General features: G+C 36.9%; 1 protein-coding gene across 1 annotated transcript; it reads right to left on the bottom strand.

Annotated features, from left to right (window-relative positions):
- Positions 1-1,214: 1,214 nt before the first annotated feature.
- On the bottom strand, positions 1,215-25,008 carry LOC589579 (E3 ubiquitin-protein ligase ARIH2). Its single transcript, XM_011664418.2, has 14 exons — positions 24,897-25,008; positions 15,528-15,867; positions 13,721-13,788; positions 13,070-13,154; positions 12,116-12,266; positions 11,039-11,160; positions 10,061-10,170; positions 9,570-9,687; positions 8,861-8,911; positions 8,537-8,582; positions 6,364-6,491; positions 5,623-5,766; positions 4,716-4,868; positions 1,215-4,094 (listed from the first exon to the last, which is right to left on the bottom strand). Exons 2-14 carry the CDS (start codon positions 15,747-15,749, stop codon positions 4,023-4,025), a joined length of 1,470 nt encoding a protein of 489 aa, XP_011662720.1. The 5' UTR covers positions 15,750-15,867; positions 24,897-25,008; the 3' UTR covers positions 1,215-4,022.
- Between the last annotated feature and the right edge of the window lie 554 nt (positions 25,009-25,562).

Genomic DNA, 25,562 nt, shown 5'->3' with positions numbered 1-25,562 from the left:
CACCCTCTGCGATCTTAATATGTTTAAAGAGCTTTACACCCTCTCCTACCTTAATATGTATAAAGAGCCTTACACCCTCTCCTACTATAGTATGTTTAAAGGCCATACACCCTCTCCTATCTTAATATGTTTAAAGAGCCTTACACCCTCTCCTATCTCAATATGTTTAAAGAGCCTTACATCCTCGTACATGAGAATTATGCATTTTCTTCATCACACATAAAACAAGAGTCATGTAACTTACAATAAATATTGAATTCCAAACTTTTATTCATAAAATGTCCTTCCACTTGCTATATAACAAACATATGATCTATAGTCAACATCACTCACCCATTAGGTATAAATGCAGTTTTTTATCCCCTGCCAGTAAATCACATTGAATAATATGAAATCTTTTTGTGTGCAAAGGAACCAACACTTATAATCAACACTGAAGTGCTTTATAATGATTCAACCTAATTAGAGTACGGTACATGTATTATATTTTTGTTCTGGCATATTATTGATTGATATAAGTACACCCTGTTTACAGTTATTCTATGATGAAAGATATTTCGGATAATCTAAATCTTTGAGCCAAAGAAGTGGATCTCGAAATGGTATTTTTTACTGGACAGGAGAGTATTCATATGGCAACCTCTCTAATTAGGGTAATCAACATTTCTTGCATAGTTTTCCTAACTTTTCAAGTCAAATGAATAACCTCTGATCAAAACATGTACCGGTTTTGTAATTTTTCATGTACCGGTATGTGAAAAATTGATTTGTCCCGATTTAAAGGTAATACAAAGTTTTGGGAAATGTTGAAAATTGGGTGGATAGTGAATCTTTACAATTTTGATATATTTGGATGCCCCTGTGGATGTATTATAAGCACTACAAAAATTAGCCCCTAAAACAGTTCTGTTATTCGAGAAAAATTGAATATAAAAGTTTACCGGTGCTCCCGGTAAGCGGACACTTTTTTTTTTGGTCTCGAAATTTGGAGAAAAAAAATTCGTTGAGGGGGGGGGGGGGGGTGTAAGGTCACCGTTTTTAGGTCAGCCATGGGGGGGTTCAACCCCCCCCCCCCCCACCCCCGCCTTGTGTATGCGCCTGGTGTGCATCACTGATGAACAAGGCAGTTTGGCTCTTATCCATTTATATATATCAGCTTCAAAACTATTTGGAGGATTCTAGAATCATAATAAAAGTCTCTAGAAACTTGTGTATGCTGCTTCATAGTACATTTTATATTAGGTAATTATGATCTGATTTGAATATTAACCATGTATATCAGAACAGAACAATAAACTATCATTAACAAATTGAGTAAAGTGCGAAAACATATCTGGTCATGACCCCCATCATTGCTTTTTTCTATTTTTCTTGCTTTTTCTTTATATTTTTTAATATATTTCTCTCACCCAAATCATATACCTTGTAAGGAAATTATCAAGTGTTATGAACAGCTATGTAGTGCATCAATGTTTTATTTTGCTTCAATATCCTAACTTAGGTTTTGTTTTGGGTGTTGTGTTTTTTTTTTGGGGAATGAAAATGGTAAAGATAAGCTCTACATGCTTTTAAGATAACAAGCTACAGACTGCTTTTATTTAGCAATTCATGATTCTCCTTGGAGAGAAAGTTTTTCAAAAAAATTGTGCCGTTTTCTTGGTTCTATATTTCATCCAGAATATGACTTTGTCTACAATATGCCTCTGCCTAAATTCACTTCATTATCATTAACATTGTTCCACTAAATAATTTCATTTTAATATAATTGCACATTTATGAACTATTAATGTTCTCATATATATTGACCTTCGACCTAACCTCTCCAACTCTACTCACTTCATCATTTAAAAAGTTCTTAAGAAGTTGCAATAAAAAAAAGACATCATTGATTTTTAGGTCGGGAGGAGGGAAGATTTTGTGTCCTTGGCCTAATTACTCTCAGATTTAATCACTTCTACTTACACGGTTCATGCACATTATAGTTTGAAGTCCAAATAAAGAACAAATTACAAATGAAATACATGTTTCCTCTCCTGATGGTGCTAAATATTAGATGACGGTATGAAAATATATACCTGTGATGAGTCTTGTAATAAGTACTGCCATAACAAATATTGAAATTTGACAGACTTGACTTCAAAATCAGTTCACACTTAAAACCGTTCTGGGGATATAATGATTAAAGATAAAGTTTAAGAAAACAAGAGACTATGGTGGTAACTGTCTCTTGCACAACCAGGGGGATCATCAGTTGATCTTCCACCTGTCGTCAGTGGTTATGAACAATACTCCCTCTTGGTGGTGAGCCAGCAGTGCAATGCAACACCTCCCCCTGGTCCAAAATAAGCATTGTTTAAATTGTCGGGTCGCTTTCTGCTTTTGGACGTACTTGGTCCAAATTCACGCAGAATAACATTTGACCTACATATAATATATATATATATATATATATAGACTTTACGCTTACTTATTTACTTGATATTCCTATGATAATACACACTAAAGTTTAGAGGTCTATGCAACTAATCGTACATGAAATGGTGTGATAAATAAAGTACACATATTCCATAGCACAATGGAGTACAGGACAGTCAGTCAAAAGCAAATGGGAGTGAAACTTCTGAAAGGTATAGATCCCAGGTGTAAAAAGTTAGATCTGAGCGATATAAAAATCCACCATATACACATTATGAACTTCTTAGAGTATCACATTTCACATTATCCTTAAAGAGATAATTACACTAAAATTGGGCTCCTCTCTTAGGAGCCAATTCTTGTACCAAATCAATGGTTAATGTGTATAGAGCAGATTTACAATAAACAATATCAATAATCTTGAGTTTTTAGGAGGAGTTATCTTCCAAGCATTCCCGCCAAGGTCATAACCAAAATGCATGTACAAACATAGATTTGAGAAAGTGTGAAAAAACAATCTGATAAACGGAAAGAAAGATAGATATAGATTTTTAAAGTTGTGATGTGTCACAGTCATATTAGATATCACCTAATTACCCTCACGATCACCTCTTTCATTTGTCTGTGCACATAATTAGAAATATCCCTTCTTTTGGAAGTTGATCAACACATAAACCTATGTCATAAAGGAGGCGGGTAAAAAGTATTTCCAATATCATATCTATGGCATAAGAGAAAAAAACAGTAAATCATAAAAATGGTCATAACAAGCAAATAGTGAGCTGCTTGGAAGAAAAATCAATCAAATGGAAATGGACATCTATGACTTTTCTTATTCTTCATCAAATCGTCCTAAACTTTTTCTCCTGTTCATCTCGTTTCAAGGCCAAGATGATGCCTGAGTGGACTTTCATATGGGGAACGTATGAACGGTACATAACAATAAGAACAGAGATTGAAAGCCACTTTAGTGTTAAATTTTCGACCAAGACTCAGCAAATAAGTCTTTGAAGGAAAGGGAATACAGTTCTCATCTACAAAACTGACTCTTTAACATAAACTATATTGAGTGATCTTAACATACTTTCTTTGCAAAGTGGTCCATATTAGTTAAACATAAATAGACTTTTGTTTTCCCTTAAGCTCATCTTCATGTAAGTAATGCCTCGTAGATTCCTCTCATATTCCTTCTCATTGAAACCTTTGCTTGAGTCCTGTGGCTTTAGAGAAGAAAACTATCAGCCTTTAATTAGTGGACAGACCTTGGGCTAACTTGGGTGGTTCTCATATGACTGACAATCTAACCCATGTCATTTGGATTATGGGTGATACATTATGGAGTAACTTTCATTTGAATTATTCATTAAGTGTCTAGAAGGTTACTAATAAAATCAAACCATTACTCATCAATGATTATCTACTGGAGAAGAAAAAAAAACACCAGCCGGAGAAAAATGTCAAAATATGATAAAATATCTGATCTGTGAGCTTTAGTTCAGGTCTTTTCCAAGTAATCAATTGTTCCACATCATGAATCCAACCATAAGAATAGGATTTGTAGTGCATCCAGTGATACAAAGCTAAAGTAAAAGCTTACAAGATGACCTTCATAATGTATGGAAATCCTTCAGAAGGGTTTGACGTCTCTTCTCTGCAACATCCATTTGATTTTCCAAATCCTGTAACGAAACAAAATATTCACATAAGTGAATTGGTCATATTCAGGAGATCAATAAATGTATGACAGCTCCAAGATTTCAAAATTCTTATTCACTCCAAATCTATGCTGAATATGGACATAGCACATATTCATGTGAGCATTCAATATGAATATACAAATGCAATCATTCATTTTATTTGTTGCTTTTAAGCTATTGAACATGTTGAATAATTATACTGAGTTAGACAGTACCACCTGTGCGCTTAGAGATGCCTGTTTAAAGCGCCCTCTAAATGTAATTATTATTATTATTGTTATTACTCACTTTCACTTCAATGTATTTTTCATTCCCAGAATTCATCTTGCACATTACACTTGATATGACCAGTTGCTGATCATTGTTCTGACTTACCCCTCGGTCATAGGTCTCTGCCCTCTCTACTTTGTTCCGACTTACCCCTCGGTCATAGGTCTCTGCCCTCTCTACTTTGTTCTGACTTACCCCTCGGTCATAGGTCTCTGCCCTCTCTACTTTGTTCTGACTTACCCCTCGGTCATAGGTCTCTGCCCTCTCTACTTCCTTGTTCTGACTTACCCCTCGGTAATAGGTCTCTGCCCTCTCTACTTTGTTCTGACTTACCCCTCGGTCATAGGTCTCTGCCCTCTCTACTTTCCACGATAGATTCTCAATCTCTGCTTCTAGTTGGGCCTGCTGGTATTCAAACAGCTTCTTACGTGGGCCAGCATCCATGAAGTAGGCATAAGGGTACGTATACTGGAGAGTGTATCGACACTGTACATAACAACAAGAGAACAAATACCATGAAGATGAGCATTGAGGCATGATGGTTAGATGACACAAACACTTACATGCACTATATAGAATGAAATGCATCTTCAGCTGTCAATACCTACACCTCGATTCATGCAGATAATTAAAACTTTTCAAACAGCATCTCACAATATTTTGATAAAATGTTGTCTTTGTGTAATATGCACATACAACATTTTTGTGTAAAATAGTGTATTCCCTGGCCCCATCTTATAAGGATTTACGACTGATCCAAATCAATCCTAAATCAGTCTCCTATCTCTTATGTACATAGTTGCGATTGATATCAACTCTTTATAAGACGGGGCCCTGATCTCTTCTTACAGCCCCTCTAAAGTGTTGGAAAATTGATTGCAAAATTCACATAAATTGTATCATAATGTGAAAAAGGATGTCATTTAATACACATTTCGGCATAGATTTTCCCGCCCCCAAAAATGTATTTGAAGACAAATATATTGATAAAAGAATACATAACTTGGGTTTTCTGTTGTACACAGAAAACTTAAATTTTGTATTCTTGAAACACAATTGTTTTGAAAATCCTTGCAGAAATGTGTCTTAAATGACATGCCCTTTCACATTATGATACAATCCAAGTGGAATTTCCAATTAAATGTTAGGGACTCCCAACAAATAAGGCGCTTTAACAAATTAGATTATAATAGGAAGACAATATTTATTATAAAGTATTACAGTTAGATGGAATAAATACCTTTGCTAGGAGCGAAGCAGCATCAAGGAGGTATTGCCAATCAATCCATGTACCCATGTTGTTCATCACTTTTTCTTGTATCCTTTCATTGAGTTTGTTTAGTGTCTGTGCCTCAAGACGGAGACTTTTGGAATGATTTTCCCACTAATATAAAAGAATGTGTAATAATGCACATTATAAACCAGTATCAAGTGCATCCAATCAACAAAACCTGAAAACAAAACTATTAATTTGACAAACTGTGTGCATTACTCACTCTTGCATTTGATTATTGTAAGCTGAAGTACTATGCTGAAATATCATGCATCAATACATGTGTAATTAACTCCCATCATTTAGAAAATAACATATTTAGAAACCTACTTGTACCATATTTGGGTGAAACTAGAATAATACCGACCGTGACATATAACCTTTAAACTCGTAACAGGCTTTTTCAACAAATAAACCAAACAACAGCTTGCCATAGCATGCATTATAGTCAACATGTATAAGTCTCATTCACTCCATATACATTCTAGGATTATCTTCCACAGTGAGTAAATTTAAAACATAACAAACACTTACGATTTTCTTTTTTTCACCCATTTTTTAATTTGATTTTATTGCTGCCTTTCATTCTCCCGAACCTAATATGCAAATGGATATATATATATAACCTCAAACAATACTGCAATAAAAGGATACCTCTATTGTATTACACGTTGCACGTTCAGTCATGGTTTATAGCATGTTACTCACTCTCTCAAAGTAGAAGAGGTATTTCTTTAGAGCCTCCCTGGCCTTCACGTTAGCAGATTCATTTGCAATGTTAGGATTTTCCTTGTATCTACTGCACTCATAGAACTCACTTCCATGTGACTTCCAATCTAGATAGGCAAAATTAAATAAATCCAAATAAATTATAAGCTAATACATTGGTAATGTTTTCAAGTCTTCTCTAAATCTTGTCGAACAAAGTTTGGGCTGAAGCCATTAGTGGCAGAGTTAATTTATTTTTCATTTCAGTCTGATAATATTTGAATGAATTTAAGTCTGGGTGCGGCCTATGCGCAACAACAGTCAAAATAGGGTCATCTCGAACCCTGAATCGGCGGTCAAAAAAGCATGTATGTTAACATATGGGACTACAATTACTATACCAGTTAATGTACAATGGTACAGGACATTTCTAGAATAACTGCACACATCTTCCCAACAATTTTGTGCTACATTGTTGACATGAAGTTTTGTCAATCTCGTAAATAAACTTTGTAATTTATTTTTCAAACAAAAGCTACTGGTAGATCTATCTAAGTTCATGCCATTGTATTGCTAAAGTAGGGACCACAACACAGGTACCGCGCAACGTCACTGTGCATCTACCGTCTGCAAAAAAGTCTATTTTATTTGTATCCATTTCAGGCAATTTTGCATTGCATTGTGGTAGGTAGGGGTATATATCGGATACCAAAACTGCCTGCGATACAATAGCTACAACTAGCTTCAAAATCGACAAAAGATTTGCTAAATCACAAACATTTCTGAGGTGTGAATTCAACTTAAAACTTAGTTCTTTCTTATAAAATTTATAAGAATATTGATGAATTTTGTATCAGTTTGTATAAAAAATAGTTTTTGATTGGTCTTGTAGCGTTGCACCCTCCCCCTCCCCCCCCCTTTTTTTTCCCTTCCATTTGTTTGTGTTTTTGTTGTCTACGAAATGTCAAAATCAGGGTTGCGGTCTATACGACACTGCGGCCTTAAAGTAATAAAAATCTTAATGTCAATTCAAACCAGAGAAAAACTAGATGGAACTTCGACTGCGTGCAGTCGAAAATGATGCCTCCGTCATAGAGCAATTTTACAAACCAAAACAGAAGAAATTTTTCAAATTCAAGTTCAATTGTAATCCATTAACAGGTTCTCAGAATATCGCGATTACAAGCAATTTCTCATATAATGACCCTTTGATCTTTGACCTCATGACCCTAAAATCTACTCAGTTCATTGGCTCTGCAAGATGTCCCGAGTTAAATAGTAATCCATCTGTCAGTTCTAATGAGAATGCGTTCACAAGCTATTTTTGCATACATAATGAGCCCATGACCTTTGACCCAAGAATCTACTCAGTTCGGTGGCTCTGCAAGATACATACATGACCAAAGTTTGGCAGGAATCCATCAATCTGTACTAATGATAATGCGATCACGAGCTGTCTTTGCATACATAATGAGCCATATGACCTTTGACCTCGTGACCCCAAAATCTAATCAGTTCATCGGCTCTGAAAGATACATACATGACCAAAGATTGGCAGGAATCCATCAATCGGTTCTTCCAACAACGCGATCACAAGCTGTTTTTGCATACATAATGAGCCCTGTGACCTTTGACCTTTGACCTCGTGACCCCAAAATCTAATCAGTTCATCGGCTCTGCAAGATACATACATGACCAAAGTTTGGCAGGAATCCATCAATCGGTTCTTCAGATAACGCGATCATGAGAACAGGACGTACGGACGTACGTTCAGACGTACGTACGGACGGACGGACAACCCGAAAACATAATCCCTCCGGATACTTCGTAACGGAGGCATAAAAATAAAAATTTCTTTGGTAAGTCATTCAATGGGGGGGAAGAGGAAGTTATTTGTGATGCTAACTCCATTGTTAATTATTTTGTATAGAAACATTTACATCATCATACAAGCCGATACTTTTAAGCAGGATCTAACATTTATTCTTCCTTGCATTTCCTTTGTCATTGAGATAAAAAACAACAACATTGATTTCATGAGTGAAGATAAAATGCCTTGACTGAGGGCAGGTACATATGGCATGTATTCAGACCCTTCATCTCCCAATCAACATGTAAATGAATGACCAGACCATATACTTTACACACTAAACAACATTGTAATGATACTCACCACCAAGGCACATCCAACAGAAGTCATGCTTACACCTGGAGCATTGCTAAAAGTAGATCAAATCAATAAATACTTATCAAAATATCAATCTTCAAATGCATTTTGATCTTGAATACGATGTTGTTTTTGTAGTCATTTTATCATATTATTAAAGAAAATGGCAATAATATATTGGGAACTGTTTCGTTGCAAATATGAACAGTTGTGAATTGTGTCACTTGGAATCTACAAAATTATAAGAAATTGTTTAAATCATGCTGAAATTCACAAACAATACACAGCACTGGCCTGTTTTTACTTCTTTAAAAAATACATAAGACTTACCATATGATTACAGCCTCCATTCTTCTCAATGCAGATGTTGCATTTTGGACACTAGAATACAAATAAAAATGTCAAACAAATGAAAGTCTAATAGCTCAATACTATAACTAATCATTGAAACAAAACTACACCTATTAGTATTAGGCTACTTTTTAAAATCAATATAATGCATGGAAGTAAGATTTTGGGGACAGCAAAAAAAAAGGAATTCCATAGAACTTAACTCTAGTTGTGTTTATATCTGTTCAATAGAATTAGAATTGTCATTCTTATTAAAAATGAATATTAATGTTTAGTCAGTAAATGCGGGTTATACAGTATATCTATAAATCTTTTACCCAAATCAAATTAATCTCTTACTAAATTGAGTCACTCGCATGAAATAGATCAAGTGATTGCACAACTAGATGGTTCTCACTAAAATCAAAGTGGATACACGAATCACCTTCATTTTTATCTGATGTAAAAATTTGATACTTATTTCATTCCTTCAATATTTTCCTTTCATTTCTTCAATATGTACTTAATTCTAACAACATGTACAGTAGACTTTGTGTTTCTCATTAGATTCATCATTGTCTTTGTCTGAATAGTTTACAGAAACTGATGTGTTTAATCTATCAAAATAATTTATTAAAACCATTTCTTTACATATACGTCAATTGAAAAAAAGTTCCCAATAGTGAGAAAGAATCCTTGTAAGACTCACATCTTTGGTATGTGCACTGATGTAGTTTGCAGTTTCAGAATCATCGGCACATTTGGTCAGCCACATCTTGATAGTCTCACATCCAGCAGGTGCATGGTATGACTCACTACACTTAAAACTTGTCAAGACAAAAATCAACATACAGGCAAGAAGTTAAAATCACTTTCTTCTAAACTGCTCTATGGTCAATTCAATACAGTAACTTATTTATAACGTTGTTAAACCCTGCACCGAAAACTAGATTTTACCTAACTCTTTTCTTAATCAGAATGTCTACTCTGCAAAACTTCATTGACGCATACCTAAACCAAAAGTATGACACATTAGATTCATTGACGCAAACTAAAGGGGGGAGGGGTCCTTGTAATCCATTGTAAGAAGCAAGTTGTAGAAAGATTTCCTCTGATGCTGAGAGGTTCTCAGCGTGTGTCATGCTAACCTTTCTTATTTCTTATAGGCACAACACTGGATTTGATAAACGTGGAACATACCACCAAGAAGTTTTGCAGAGTAGACATTCAACTCTCTTCCTTTTGACCTCGTCTGCATGTACAACCATAGAACAGTCAGCACCAGGACAGAATCTGAATTTCCAGTGACTCTGCAACAGTAATGAACAAACAATGGAACATCATTATTAGCTTCTTTCCTCCAAATGAAAATATTGGTCTAATACTTAAAAATCATGTTATTGTGATGTATTGAACAATAGGAATACAGCATAAAGGCATTGGTATTAATAAATGTTGATTGTGAGCTCAGAAATATTTGCATACACAGAGAAAAAAGTTTATCAACACTAAATATGTGATTGTTTCAAATACAAGAATTATTGAACAATATTAACTGCACTACATGTACTGTAGGGTTGTGGAGGGAGGTATATTTGACACAAGGAAAGTAACTGATTTCTGACCAAGATACAAGTTGTACAGAAAGTGCTTTATATTACATGTACTACTACTACTGCTACTGCATCTTGTGGTGGTAGTGTAGTAGCTTTAATAGTGGCTAGACTAAAAGATATTGATATCAAATACAGTTCTGTAGCATATTTCATAGGAAGCCATTTCATACAACTACTACATTTTGATGTTATAGTGGTAGTAGAATAGCTGTAATAGTGGCTAGACTAATATATATACTAACTACAGCTCTGTAGCTTACTTCATTTGAAGTTATTTCATTGAAATATGGCCTTATTATTGGCTCAGTCAGTAGAGGTTGTGGGTTCGAACCCCGGCCGCGTCATACCAAAAGACGTTAAAAGATGGGAGTTGTTGCTACCTTGTTTGGCGTTCAACAATAAGGGATAGGGCAACGTCGATCTGGCGCTGCTCAGTGGCTGCCGGGCTCACGATCAATTGGGCAAAAAGAATTTCCATTTTTGGTTTAACTTAATAAAATTTGGAGTGTATTTTAATAGATTATTATTATTATTATTATCAACATGAATCAATTTACAATACCTTGATGTAATCCCTGAAGGCAAATTGTTCATATTTCTGCTTCATGATGTCTGACTTTAGAAGAGACAAGACAAATTCCTCTGGTGTTCTCATGTGGCACTCATTAGCCATACAACGGATTTCTGAAAGTAGAGGAAACAAAAAAGATGAAATATAAACAAATGTGAGTCTGCATACTACTCAGATTATCAATATATAATAGAGTTAGTTCCACTTCATCAAAACTAATTTCTGACTGGACATTTAAAATATTTCATAGAGGAGAGATAAGGTTACATGCTTTACTTGTAAACAAAGCAGCCTATGATGTAAAAAGAAACTTGCATGTCCGTGTGAGTCAAACACTGGAGAAAAAAATTCTGAAAACTTGTATTTGCCTTAGAAGGGGGAGGGGGTGTTCCAAGAGTGGTGCACAGTGTGACAACCACAGCCATGCTTACAAGTACAGTCCAAAGGTTAGTACTGTACAATCATATACTAATCTTTTGCAAGGCAGGCTTAGTTGGAAATCTAGAATCAGACATTTCACATCCCTGTTTTCAATTTTAATTTTTTTTTTAAGATTAAAGAAATATCATTACATGATCTTTTTATATCAAGTTTTAGAACCAACTGTGTGTATTTATCAAATCCAAAGCAACTCGATTATAACCCATGGCTTTGAATACATACAATTCTGACAAATACCCCCAGAAGACTGAATAATAAACCTAGCTAAGCACAAACCACTCCTACGCACATGCCGTGTGAATAGACCTATTAGGGTATCATTTTATGATTGCTGTTATTGATATACAGCACTAAAATACAGGGTTTAATCACAGGCTTGACATATTCTTTTGATATTTACCCAAGTCCTACTAATCTTGCACCAGTGTATCACAAATCATATGTTTGGAGCTAGAAGGGCATGAACTAATGTTAACACATAGTTAATGTCATTCTGGCTCTGAACAAGTCAAACCACCTTGTACATCAGAATGAAAGTAGGAAATAGTTTAAGCAAGAAAAAATTAAATTCTATGGTAAAACCTTATACATGTAGGCTAGCACTATGAGTACATTTATTTGGTATACCTATTGCAGTTCCATCGGTGATGCGGAAGCTGAGATGTGTAATCCAGCAATCACAACAAAAGAAATGTCCACATGATAAAGCCCTCAGTTCATCTTTGGTTTTGACTAAGGTGCAGACTGGACAGGTTGTTCTGGCAGGTAACACCAATTCCTACAATATGAAACATCACACTCACTTTATAGCATGTTAAATAAAATAAAAACAAAACATTCAGCAACTGGCATGTACCTTTACACCTTTACACTTTAAATCGTGCAAAATGCAGTTAAACTCCCCCTCCGCCCGCCCCCCCCCCCCAAAAAAAAAAAGCAATATTTGTTATATTCTTGCCTCTGCAGCTTCCCCAACATACTACTAAAACAATTGAGAATAAACAACTGGTTTCCTTGTAAGCAATTGCTTTCCTTGACTTCTAATAGCTTACAATTTTATTCTGGGTACAGAGATATTTTGCTGATAACAAAAATCAAGGGTCTTGTTCTCTTAAAGAAGTACTTGCTACATTGGTGAATGATTTCTTGGATAGGGATAATTGCATATCATCATCATGTATGTATTGAAGATCCTCACAAGGAACCTTAGCTCTCTTAATGTTATGGAGGGTTTTAGTAATCTTTGGGGCATTTGGAATACCCTAATTTTTTTAAATCTAAGCTCTTGTGTAGCTGATATTTCTTTTTAAACAGATACAAAAACAAACAAAATGTGAATTTCAATCATAAATTTTTTTTGTTACATCGTTGGATTGGTGTATTGAGCGCTATATAAAAAAACAGATTATTATCATTATTATTATCTAAAAGAGCCAGGCAGCATCAACTCATATACCCAAGTTACACAACACCTTTCTCACCACCATGTTTACATGATGTTGGTGTAACCTCTTATTTTAGTGTAACTCTACGATTTATAAAAAGATTTTTTTGAATATTGATGTAAAAATGAGTGGATACCTGAGGTAGAGGAGCAATGAAACTTTTATCAGCTCTTGGAAGGATGCCGGTCTCGACAAGAATGTTGGCAATGTCCTGATCAGTTCTGTAATGAAAAATGATATAATAACAGTATCCTTTCACAATCCACTCACTAGCTTCTCTAGTTATATTGGTATACCTTATATAAATTACCTTACATAAATTACCCGATAAATAATGCTCATGTCCTACTAAAGTTTCTATGCAACACTGGGTTAAGCTTAGTCTTAAGTCAAATTAACAAAAGAATTTGAGCACCAGATTTAACTTAGTACAGTCGTTTATGGAGCAGATATTATACATATTCATGCATACTATTGATGTATAGCACCTTTGATGTACATGTATCTTCAAAAGCACTCCATGCAATGTGTACAGGATATGTGTTGTTTTTGTGTGATCATATCTTAATGACAGAGTTCTTGAGCTGAGATTCCACAAGTTTCAGTCATCTTTTCAAAATACCGCAATATGGTGTTTCAAAATGTTTTAAGCTAATTATAATGAAAGGATGGTTGCACTTAGTTTGAAGAGGTTAAGGCTAAAGCAACAGTAAAATTTAAAACAATTTAATGAAAACTTGTCAAAACCATTACGTTCAAAATTATATATTTTTGTATAGATACGTACCTCTTCTGAACTTCTGCTAGGTCCCAGTGATGTGCCATAAGTAGAGCTCTTGCAACTCTAGGCTGGACCTGCAACATCAAGTACACATTACACTCTTTAAATAGTAAGACTAAAGATTTTCAATTAAAAAAAATTAAAAAAATACTAAGTAAGCGTCCATTATAGTCTGTCTATGTCAGCAGTCAGCAAATACATGTATGGTGGTGAAAAACAGGGAATTTGGAAACCCTTTCCTTTCCATTTATGGAATCTTATACTTCCATCTCTTTTAACATTGTTCTTTTCTTAGAGCTTTAACAATCTGATGAAACATTCAATTAAACAAGAAAAATGTCAGAACAGCTAATCTCAGTATCCAGTAATTCAGCTTTATGTACAGCATAAAATCTCTCAACACATTTGTTACATAAAACAACTTGAAAGTTGTTCATTTGGTTACATCGTTCCACATGTTATGCTTAGATTAATGATATTACAGTAAATATCCTGCATCAAAAATGTATTGGTTTTTGATTGGTTAAATGTGTGTCACATGATCAGAAATAAACACACTATTTTCCCAAGCCCGAAACTCTTTAAACAAATCATTATCTGATAATTTGTTATTAAATTGATAAATTTTATTAAAATTTAAAATGTTTTTGTATTTTTAAATCAATGAAAAACTAGATAAATGATGCCTCCGTCATAGAGCAAGTTTACAAACCAAAAAGTAATTTCTCATATAGATATATGACCCTTTGATCTTTGACCTCATGACCCTAAAATGTACTCAGTTCATTGGCTCTGCAAGATGTCCTGAGTTAAATAGTAATCCATCTGTCAGTTCTAATGAGAATGCATTCACAAGCTATTTTTGCATACATAATGAGCCCATGACATTTGACCTTTGACCTCATGACCCAAGAATCTACTCAGTTCATTGGCTCTGCAAGATACATCCCATGATCTAAGTTTGGCAGGAATCCATCAATCTGTTCTAATGATAATGCGATCACAAGCTATTTTTTGCATACATAATGAGCCGCATGACCTTTGACCTTGACCAAGACCCCAAAATCTAATCAGTTCATCGGCTCTGCAAGTAACATACATGACCTAAGTTTGGCAGGAATCCATCAATCGGTTCTTGAGATAACGCGATCACGAGCTGTTTTTGCATACATAATGAGCTGTGACCTTTGACCTTTGACCTCGTGACCCCAAAATCTAATCAGTTCATCGGCTCTGCAAGATACATACATGACCAAAGTTTGGCAAGAATCCATCAATCGGTTCTTGAGATAACGCGATCACGAGCTGTTTTTGCATACATAATGAGCCCTGTGACCTTTGACCTCGTGACCCCCAAAATCTAATCAGTTCATCGGCTCTGCAAGATACATACATGACCAAAGTTTGGCAGGAATCCATCAATCGGTTCTTCAGATAACGCGATCACGAGAACGGGACGTACGGACGGACGGACAACCCGAAAACATAATGCCTCCGGCTACTTCGTAACGGAGGCATAAAAATATATATATTCTTTTTTCATTAGATTTTTGAAATAAAACTAATATACCCTGCTTTCTTTTTTGAGGTACTGGTTAATGCCCCAAAGCAAATGGCACTATTGGAGTCATCAAGTCCCATAGTTATAACCAGAACCTCTCAAGAAAGTGTATATTTGTTTACTATTTTATTTTCAAAGAAAATAAATAGCTTTGTAAAAAAAACTATTAAAAAACACCAACTAGTAATTTTCAATCTAACTTCTACTGAATACTGAATACAAAATCAATAAAATGAGAAAAATGTGCCTCACCTTCAGATTTTGACAAGCGAAATCGACTTCTTCTTTGAGTATATTCTTTGCTCCATCAGTGTCTACACACTTATATTCAAAGGCCTCTGGGTCAGGTTCTCTGTGCTCACAAAATACAGGATCGTCTATCATACCTTGATGGTCATAATAATCATCATACATCTCATCATCGTCATCATCCGTTTCATATTCCTCATCATAACTATCATTAGCTTCTGCCATTGTGATGATTGATTGGAAGCACTTTGTTTGAAGATGTAGAGCCAAATGTGAAGCTAAATGTGCAGCTAAATGTGCAGCTTAATGTCAAGATTACTGCAGAGGCGTCAAAAGATCTTGTCTGTAAGTGAAAATACAGATAAAGATGGAAAAATAAAAAGGGAAATGTTAATGACAGCATATATTACGTATACATATGGATTTAAATACAACCACTTCAAAATATTTTACATGTAGACTGTGCATCTTTTATACTTTAGGGTATATATGTACTGGCAGAGGCCAGTGCATACAGAGTAACAGTAATGTGTGCATTATATTGCCCGTATTTGCAGGGTGTATAATTCATCAACCGTTGTACCTTATGGATATTTAGCCATACATGTACAAGGTCATATAACCTCCTATTAGTTTCCTACTCCTGATTGAATACAGAAATGGCGAAATTAAAAATATGGCCATAACAAATATGGCACAAGTCTATATGTTGCTATTCTCTATGCCTTAACAGATCTTCCACACAGAATGATAGGCCTAATTCCCTGCAGGTTTCCTCTCTCAGCGCAAGAGAGGGCAGCATGTTGTTGTTGTTGTTGTGGCAGAAAACCCACCTCGTCGCATTCACCTGAAGTCTGCCAAGACATGCTGATGACAATATATTTAAAGTACTTCTCAGCCCACAAAACTCAGTGCGTGCCAACTTCATTATATTTCGTAGATTTAAGGTCTTGTGGGTTGGGATCAAATCGGAACCACAATATTGTTACTTGAGAATTAATAAGATAAAAAAATATATACCGGTATTAAGCGATTGATAAATAGTGATAGGAAAGTGAAAAGTATGCCGCAGACCTGCCGCAGATCTGCGGCAGACTTTTAGTCTGCGGCAAAGAGTATGCCGAAGTATGCAGCAGAAAGAAATTTTGCTGCAGACTTGCCGCATACCAGTATGCCACGGGAACAGTCTGCGGCAGGATGAAATTTTGCTCCAGACTTGCCGCATACTAGTATGCCACAGGAACAGTCTGCGGCAGATCTGCGGCAGGGCGAAACTCTGCTCCAGACTTGCCGCATACTAGAATGCCACAGGAACAATCTGCGGCAGATCTGCGGCAGGATGAAACTTTGCTCCAGACTTGCCGCATACTAGTATGCCTCAGGAACAGTCTGCGGCAGATCTGCGGCAGGATGAAACTTTGCTCCAGACTTGCCGCATACCAGTATGCCACAGGAACAGTCTGCGGCAGATCTGCGGCAGGATGAAATTTTGCTGCAGACTTGCCGCATACCAGTATATGCCACAGGAACAGTCTGCGGCAGATCTGCGACAGGATGAAACTTCGCTCCAGACTTGCCGCATACAAGTATGTCACAGGAACTGTCTGCGGCAGATCTGCGGCAGGATGAAACTTTGCTCCAGACTTGCCGCATACTAGTATGCCACAGGAACTGTCTGCGGCAGATCTGCGGCAGGATGAAACTTTGCTCCAGACTTGCCGCATACTAGTATGCCACAGGAACAGTCTGTGGCAGATCTGCGGCAGGATGAAACTTTGCTCCAGACTTGCCGCATACCAGTATGCCACAGGAACAGTCTGCGGCAGGTCTGCCACAGAAAAGTGGGAAATTATACAGTCTGAAGCAAGGCTATAGGCGGCCATTTTGGAGGACCATGCAGGACGCGTATTTTTTATTTACACGGCAGCGAGGGGAAAAGCTCGATTAATTCCAATGAAACCACTCGCGAAGAGTCTAGTCTGTAGTGCCTGTATTGAATATGACTTGTGATGTCGATGTAAGTTCTGTGTTGTTGGAACGTGGTCGAGGACATGTATATTATGTTCACGCTCTCTGTGCCATGGTGTATTACTAGCATAATATATCATACTGCCGTCACTGTTTATTCAATATTGCATAAGACATCTATTTTGTTTTCTTGTTTTCCTTAAGATGTCTTTCATCGTTTCCTTCTCTAGATCTACATGTTAAGTACAATTCCCTTTATAATATAATATAATATAATAGAATAGAATTTATTGACTCATTCGACCCCCTTCAGGAGGACATACTGTGTATGATCGAATCTCTTTGGGTATGAGAGTACAACACATAATACACTGCACTGCTGCTAGGTACTCGTACTCGGATTCGGTCTAGTCTAGACTCTTCGCGAGCGGTTTCATTGGAATTAATCGAGAAATTCCCCTCGCTGCCGTGTAAATAAAAAATACGCATGCAGGACCATGAGGTTGCAGGCTGAGCCCATGATCTTGTAAATTCCTGTGTTAATTAGCACTGTTAATTGTCTTTTTAGCTTCTGTCAAACCAAACAATTTGCTTCAAGTTCAACTAAAACCATAAGAGGAATTTATTACATAAGAGGAGACTGTGGAATTAGCGGACTGTTTTAAACTTTTTTGTCGTGCCATGTGTGATCTTATCTTCAGCCCCACTAACTCACTTTTTTGTTGTAACTAGCACATGGATCTGTGACTCCACTCTGGGCTATGTTTATGAAGTTATTGTATTCCTATTCCTCTACCTCTACTTCTGCATTGTGTTAAACCCATATTTGCAAAGGACACTAATAGGAGAGTAATGGATTGTAAACAGGATTTTGTTGATAGTCTTAGTGAATTCTATGCCCGATTCGATGTTCATGACTTTTCTACAGAGAATGATGTAATAATAGATAGGCTGTCAAATATTGTGATTGATTCAAATGAGGTAATCGTCTTTAGTGAACATGAAGTTTGAAATGTATTTGCGAAGACAAATGTAAACAAAGCATCTGGTCCAGACCACATTTCTAATAAGGTTTTGAACATGTGTAGTCAACAACTTGCCTATGTTTTTACATGTATTTATCAATTGATCATGAATGCTGGTAGGATTCCTCGTCTTTGGAAATCCTCGATTATTATTCCAGTTTCTAAGATGAAAAACCCTAGTGAACTGAATCAGTATAGACCAGTAGCCCTTACATGCAATCTTATGAAATGTTTTGAACGGTTATTGTTCTAAGACATCTTAGAAACCAGGTTAATAATTTTGACAAGACTCAATTTGCATATCAGTACAATAGAGGTGTAGAAGACGCAGTACTTGTTTTTCTACAGGGTCTGTATCAACATTTGGATACTCCTAGGTCTTACGTTAGGTCTGTGTTCATAGATTTCTCAAGTGCCTTTAAATTTAAATACGATTGTCCTCACATACTGATAGATATAAGCTACTTAATATGAATGTCAAACCATGTCTAGTTAGGATTATCCATAATTTCCTTGTAGACAGACCACAGTGGGTTAAGTGTAATAATCTGAACTCTATCATCAAATGTCTGAATCTGGGTGCTCCCCAAGGCTGTGTAATTTCACCAATTCTCTTCTCGCTCTATATTAGCGACTATACCATCACCAATAATAATTGTTCAATAATTAAGTACGCAGACGACACTGTTATAACTGGTTTCCTTCAAGGAGATTCCAGCCCATATGTTAGAGAAGTTGATCAATTTGTAAACTGGTGCGATCGGCACCATCTAGTTCTCAACGTCAAAAAGACCAAGGAAATGGTATTCGACTTTCGTTGTTCCTCTCAGCCTCTTGACTCGTTGGTTATCCATGATCAAAGCATTGAGCGAGTTTCTGAATATAAGTACTTGGGAACAACTGTTGATAATAAACTTAATTGGAATAGGACCACCCAAATCGTAGCAGGCAAGGCGAGTCAAAGGTCATACTTTCTAAGGAAACTAAAGGAATTTCATGTGGATAATACTGTAGGATCCTAGTTCTCTTCTACCAATCTCTTATACAGAGTATCCTGACATTCAATTTCTTGTGCACTTTTGGTAACCTTTCAAAACAAAATCGGAGAAAGTAAGATAGACCCAGGAAAATTGCCCAGCGGTTAATTTATTCAGATCTTCCCCCTATCAGTACTGTGTATGAAAAACGTATGTTACTTAAAGTTCACACAATAATGAATGACCCATCACATCCATTACATCATTTCTTTGGATTCAATCGCTCAGGTATTCGCCTACGCGTACCGAGGAGCAACCGCTGTTGTTACAGACAATCCTTTGTACCGAATGTCATTCATATGTTCAATGCTAATGTTAAACTATGACCCTTTTGAAAGTCTCTTGCCAGCCAGTTATATATTTATTTTTTCAATTGACCCACTGTTCAATCTTGCCTCTGCTCTGTTTTTACGCATAAGTAGTACCATAAAGCAGGTTTTTTTAAATGTGCAACTGCAACATAATGGATCAGTTTCGCAGTGGGTTCGGGTTGGGTGCGTGGGTCTTTGTCGGGGTGCCTGGATGCGGGTGGCTCCATTCATCGTTGGGAGTGGTTGTGTTTCGGTGGGCGGGGTGTCAGTTGCGTACGTTGGTCGTTGCTAGCTAGTTTGGCGAGCTCTAATGTATTGCCAGCCTGGTAGCGGCTTTCGTGTGCAATTTGCATTCTGCCTGTTGGGATACGATTGTTCCTGAAGGGTGGGTGTAGTTAGTCGTGTCCGCGCACTTCGCGGGGACCTGCGCATTCGACGTGGATACGCTGCGAAACTGGTCTATTACCTCTCAGATAGACAGTTAACAATTTATCTACATGCGTCGTGTACAACTCGTCCCTCTTCCTTTCTTTTTTTTTCCCCTCCCTCTATTTATGTCCTCTTCTCTCCTTACCTCCTCTCCCGTGTCCACCTTTCGTTCCTATCTTTCTCTCTCTCTCCCTCTATCTCTCTATCTCTCTCTCTATCTCTCCCATCCCTCTCTGTCTCTCTCCTCCTCTCCCCTCTCTCTCTCTTATTACTACTTTTGCTCCTCAATCTAGTCTCCTTACGACCTTTTTCTCTCTTCTCAATCTTTAAATGTCGACTTGTTTCTTAAGTTTTCCTTATTACTATGTAATTTATACTTATGCTTTTTGTTAATGTCATGATCTTGTGTGAATTCATGAACATTATGTGACTTATCAATTATTTTGAAACTACTTTCTATTTTCTATGTTTTGAATATGGACCAATAAATTATCTATCTATCTATCTATCTATCTATTTGTAGAATTGTTGAAGCAATTCCGCCTATTTTAGCTGTTTCTACTAATTCAAGGTGCTAGAATGTAATGATGCAATGCATGCTCTCCAGCATAGCCTTCCTGCAAGACTGCATACTTAATTGCCACGTACTGGATATGAAAGAGTATGCGGCAGGTCTGCAGTAGGTCTATATGAGATATGAATATTCATGATGAAGAGTCTGCAGCAGGTCTGCAGCAGACTCTTTGTTATAGCCTTTTCTATGAATATTCATAATAAAGGAGTCTGCGCAGTCTGCTGCAGACTCTTCATCATACTGAAAGAGTATGCAGCAAGTCTGCGGCAAGTCTGCGGCAAAACTAATTTGCATGTGAAAAAGATGACTGTCTGCAGCAGGTCTGCTGCAGATCTGTGGCAAGTCTGCCGCAGGAGTATGCGGCAGGCTCCTTTCTTTCCTATGGGTAGTGAGCAATGACGTCACAAACTTACAACCAAATCGGCAATTTGTGTAGTGATTTCCATTGTTCCGTATTTGTTCATACTTTTTAAAAAATTCATAACTTCCTTAGTAGTTATCAAATTTTTCTCAAGTTTTGTTAGCTCTGTTTCTCTTTTTTATCTACATCTACATGTATTAAAAGCTAATTTTTTTGGAGTGGACTTGGACTTTAACTACATGTAGGTTCATTAGGCCAACACAAAGTGAACCGACAATGCGTCTCGCTCTCACGTCATTAGAAAATCACAGATGGCACAATTTGATCCTATACGAATCCCATATTTGTGTGGAATTTTCGTCATCGAACAAAGTCACAAAGAAGATTCTTTTGAATTCTCCGAGAACCAGACTGTCAGGACATGACAGCAATCACTCAAACACTAAAAGTAAAATGGAAATCTTATTTTGGTACAATTTTGTAACACTTCTTTAGAAAGTTTAGACATTATGGTTAGACATTGTTGGGCCACTCTCATCATAACATAGCAAAATTACAAACGGCACAATGCAATTATTCCCAAATGTTGTAGGCGATGTCCTCCGCTCAGGTCGGAGATCATCGGCACTGTGAGTCTGCCGAAGTTACATAAATGGCTTTCTATAGGTCGTTAAGTAGATTTTGACGGGTTGTGTGAAGGTTGCGAATAAAATAAAGGATAAGTGTGGATAAGTGTATGCAGTTGTGTTTTGGCACTACTGCTGATGTGTCCAGCAGGGAAAAAGAGCACCGACTCCAAGAACAGCGCAGGCGCAGACTCGAAGTATTGAGCAAACTGCTTTGTGTTGAGGTTATCCTTAATACAATTAATAAGGTCTTGATGCACAGATGATAGGGCTGGGCAAGTTGCAACAAGGTGCTCAACATCCTCTCGCTCTGCCCGACACAGACGGCAGCAGTCATCAGTTGCCTTCCCGATCCTGACAAGCCTGACTTGGGTCAGGTCACTATCACTAGCAAAGTAACGTAGACTCTAGACCGAAAGCTTCAGTCTCTATATCGTTGGTTGTTCCACTGAGACTACGTCTGGCTCCACTAGACCTCCGGATATAGAGACTGAACGATCGCCTATGCCATCGTACGTTGAAGATACACTCTACGGGTCTACGATAAGACGATACTGCCCTGACGCTAAGTTAAATCCTTTTTTTGTTATAATCGCATGCACTAACATATACAATTGGCATTTTGAAGTAAACCACACATGATAAACATTAAGAAAATATGTACCTTGGACCTCTGCATATGAAATCTTCTTCAAAAAAGTGTTATTATCTCTTCCACTTGACTGTCTTCAGACATCAGCCATCTTGAATCAAAGTAATGAATATTCATGACAAAGTTTTTTAGTCTCCACCCCATTGACCTCATTCATAGATGTGCGCGTACGTGCACATACATGTACATCTCGCATCGTTTGAGTTCTCGTGTTGTCAGTGCTTCACTTGCGCGCGCTATCCTCGACGTGCCGCGCGGAGGAGCTAGCCGAGGCGAGGTCAACCATCCTCTTTATCGTATTTGAATATTCATTAGCCATCATTTTGATTTCTGTCGGACAGAATGCTTGACGTGGGTCATCGAGAAGCAGCCAAAAGCTCGGTAAGTCCTTTTATTTCTTTTATATTTATATTTCGTGGGGAAGGGGGGTAAAAAGGGAACTTTTAGGGACTGACAATTGCCTAGAAAATTACTGCAATTGAAGATAAATGATGTATTTCTCCTCAAGTTTGTGATGTTTGTGGGAGGGGCCTAACGGCTAAAATCTAGCCGTGATATCTTCAACATACGATGGCATAGGCGATCGTTCAGTCTGTATATCCGAAGGTCTAGTGGAGCCAGACGTAGTCTCAGTGGAACAACCGACGATATAGAGACTGAAGCTTTCGGTCTACGTAGACTCTAGCATTACTTATTCAAAACAGCAATTTCAAGAAGTTTTCATATTTCATACATCTTTTAAGAATAATTTTTTTTTTTTCTCCATTTTTTGGACCCTCCAACAGGCCATTTATTGAAAATCAATCTGAAGATAACATATTTGAACACATGTTCCAATGAATATCATATATTATATACCTCACTTAAGTAATCCAGCCATCTGATTGGTCGAAATTGCATTCATAAACTTAAACTGTTCCTGTAAAATTCCCGGTAACCATGCTTAAAACATTTAATATTTTTAATAACCATGGTTATTAAAAAAATAGGTCAGTCTCCATGGTTACCCCATAGGTTTACATGTTAAAAAATGGTTTGAGCGATGGAGGATACCGTATGTGTGCGAATAATTGGTCGGTAATTTCAATACAATTGAATCTCGATCGATCTTACCGACAATTTTATCTTGCATTGTTGACATGAAGACGAAAATAAACTTCCAAAAACAAAAAAACAACATCTGCCGATAGATCTTGATCTAAGTTCGTGCCAATATGCATTGCAAAAGTAAAAGAAGAGTCCGTATATGGAGCTTTTGCGAAGCATTCATCACACGCGAAGCCGGTTTCAATCCATTTTAATGTATATATCGTACAAAACTGCCAAGCATGTTAATAACGCGCGATGGCCGAGAGGTCTGAGGCGCTGACTTTAGATACATCACCTTTTGTACGCAAGAGTTCGAATCTCATCTTCGACCAAAAAAAAAAGTATTTTTTATTTTTTATTTTTTAGTCTATTTTTTTCGGCATATAAAAGTATTAATGACTGCTTTAATATTCGAGAAATAGTTGTTTTTATGCGCTCTCGGGAAGGTTACAATTGGGCTATTCCCCTCGGCACGCCTCGGGTAATAGCACAATTCTAACCTTCCCTTGAGCGTATAAAAACAACTATTTCTCTCAAAGCAGTCATTAATACTATAATATTTCATAATAAGTCAGATATACATAACGAATATCAACCATAATACTGTATATACAGAACATACATGTAGATTAGGGAAAGAAAAACAAAAATTAAATAATAATGCAACATCATGACTGAAAATGATGTGGGAAATTCAATATAGACCTACTCCTATTAAAGGATCAAAATCCTCTCAAAATTTATCCATTTTTTTTAAGAATAATGGTTAAAAATGGTTAAAAATATTCAGATATTTTAAAGGACGAATAGATGCCAAGTCAAGTATTGCCTGCCTGTCTAGTGGCAATTGCGTTTTTTGTTGTTTTGGTCACAGCATCAAAATAAATTGCAAACGTGACAGCTAGTAGCAAGTATCTGGACACACAAATCCCCCGTCTTACAAAATTCTAATCATCTACATGTACATGTAATCACATTGTTGTCATATCCTTCGTGTCCTTACAAGTTTGTTCATGGATCCTTGGGATTGCACTTTAGCTTTGGCTTACCCAATTCCCAAGGCCCAAATTCACTCACACTCACAATCACAGTCAATGTTCACACACATTCTTTCAATGGCACAGTCAATTCAACTCACATCACACTCACAACTTCACAGGCATAGTTTCGGTCTCTAAGCGACAATTTTACTTCTTCAATAGTCAGATGATCATAAGAGAAGCAGCCTCCAGCACGAATGAAATAAGACAAAATATTAATAATACGGTAGTTGATGATAAAAATGACAATAAATACATACCAGTCACAGCCTAGTCCGACGTACTGTATAAAGTTGTGATTAGATGTTATGCATTACGTACGGACAACGCGCGCGCGAGAGAGATATCCCGCGAGCGTCACCGCGCGAGAACTAGAATGAGTAACTACACCTTTAATTCGAGTCCGTACAGGATTGTGACGACATTATAAACAAACTTCTTTTTCCTTGTGAAGTTGTGATATGAGCCAGTGGCGGATCCACGGAAAAAAAACCTGTAAAAACACATGATTTTTAGCTTTTTGGGGGGATGAGCCCCCCCCCCCCCCCCCCCCCAATATTAATTTTTAATCTCAATGTGCGGACATCAAGTTAGTTTCAATTACAGTAGTGAGTACCCAGGCGCGGATCCAGGATTTCTCAGGGGAGGGGGACCAATTTTTTTTTTTTTTTTTTTGCTCCTGAAAAATTTGCACCCCCCCCCCCACTTGAGCGCCAGGGGGGGGGGGTCCATCCCCCCCCCCAAAAAAAGCTAAAAATCACGTGTTTTCACATATTTTCTGAATTTCAAATCAACAATAAGTCTGTGATGACATATATGACATATCCCCTGTCTTGCCCAATTTGACATACCAGTAGAGAATTATTTCTCTTGGGTTTTCATTTCTGATTAAGTCATTGTTTATAAAAAAATAAAAAAAAGACTAC

Source organism: Strongylocentrotus purpuratus, unplaced genomic scaffold (genome assembly GCF_000002235.5).
Source record: "Strongylocentrotus purpuratus isolate Spur 01 unplaced genomic scaffold, Spur_5.0 spur5_scaffold_6, whole genome shotgun sequence".
Lineage (NCBI taxonomy): Eukaryota > Metazoa > Echinodermata > Echinoidea > Camarodonta > Strongylocentrotidae > Strongylocentrotus > Strongylocentrotus purpuratus.
Note: the sequence above shows the minus strand (reverse complement) of the source record. Positions and strands in the feature narration are given on the sequence as shown.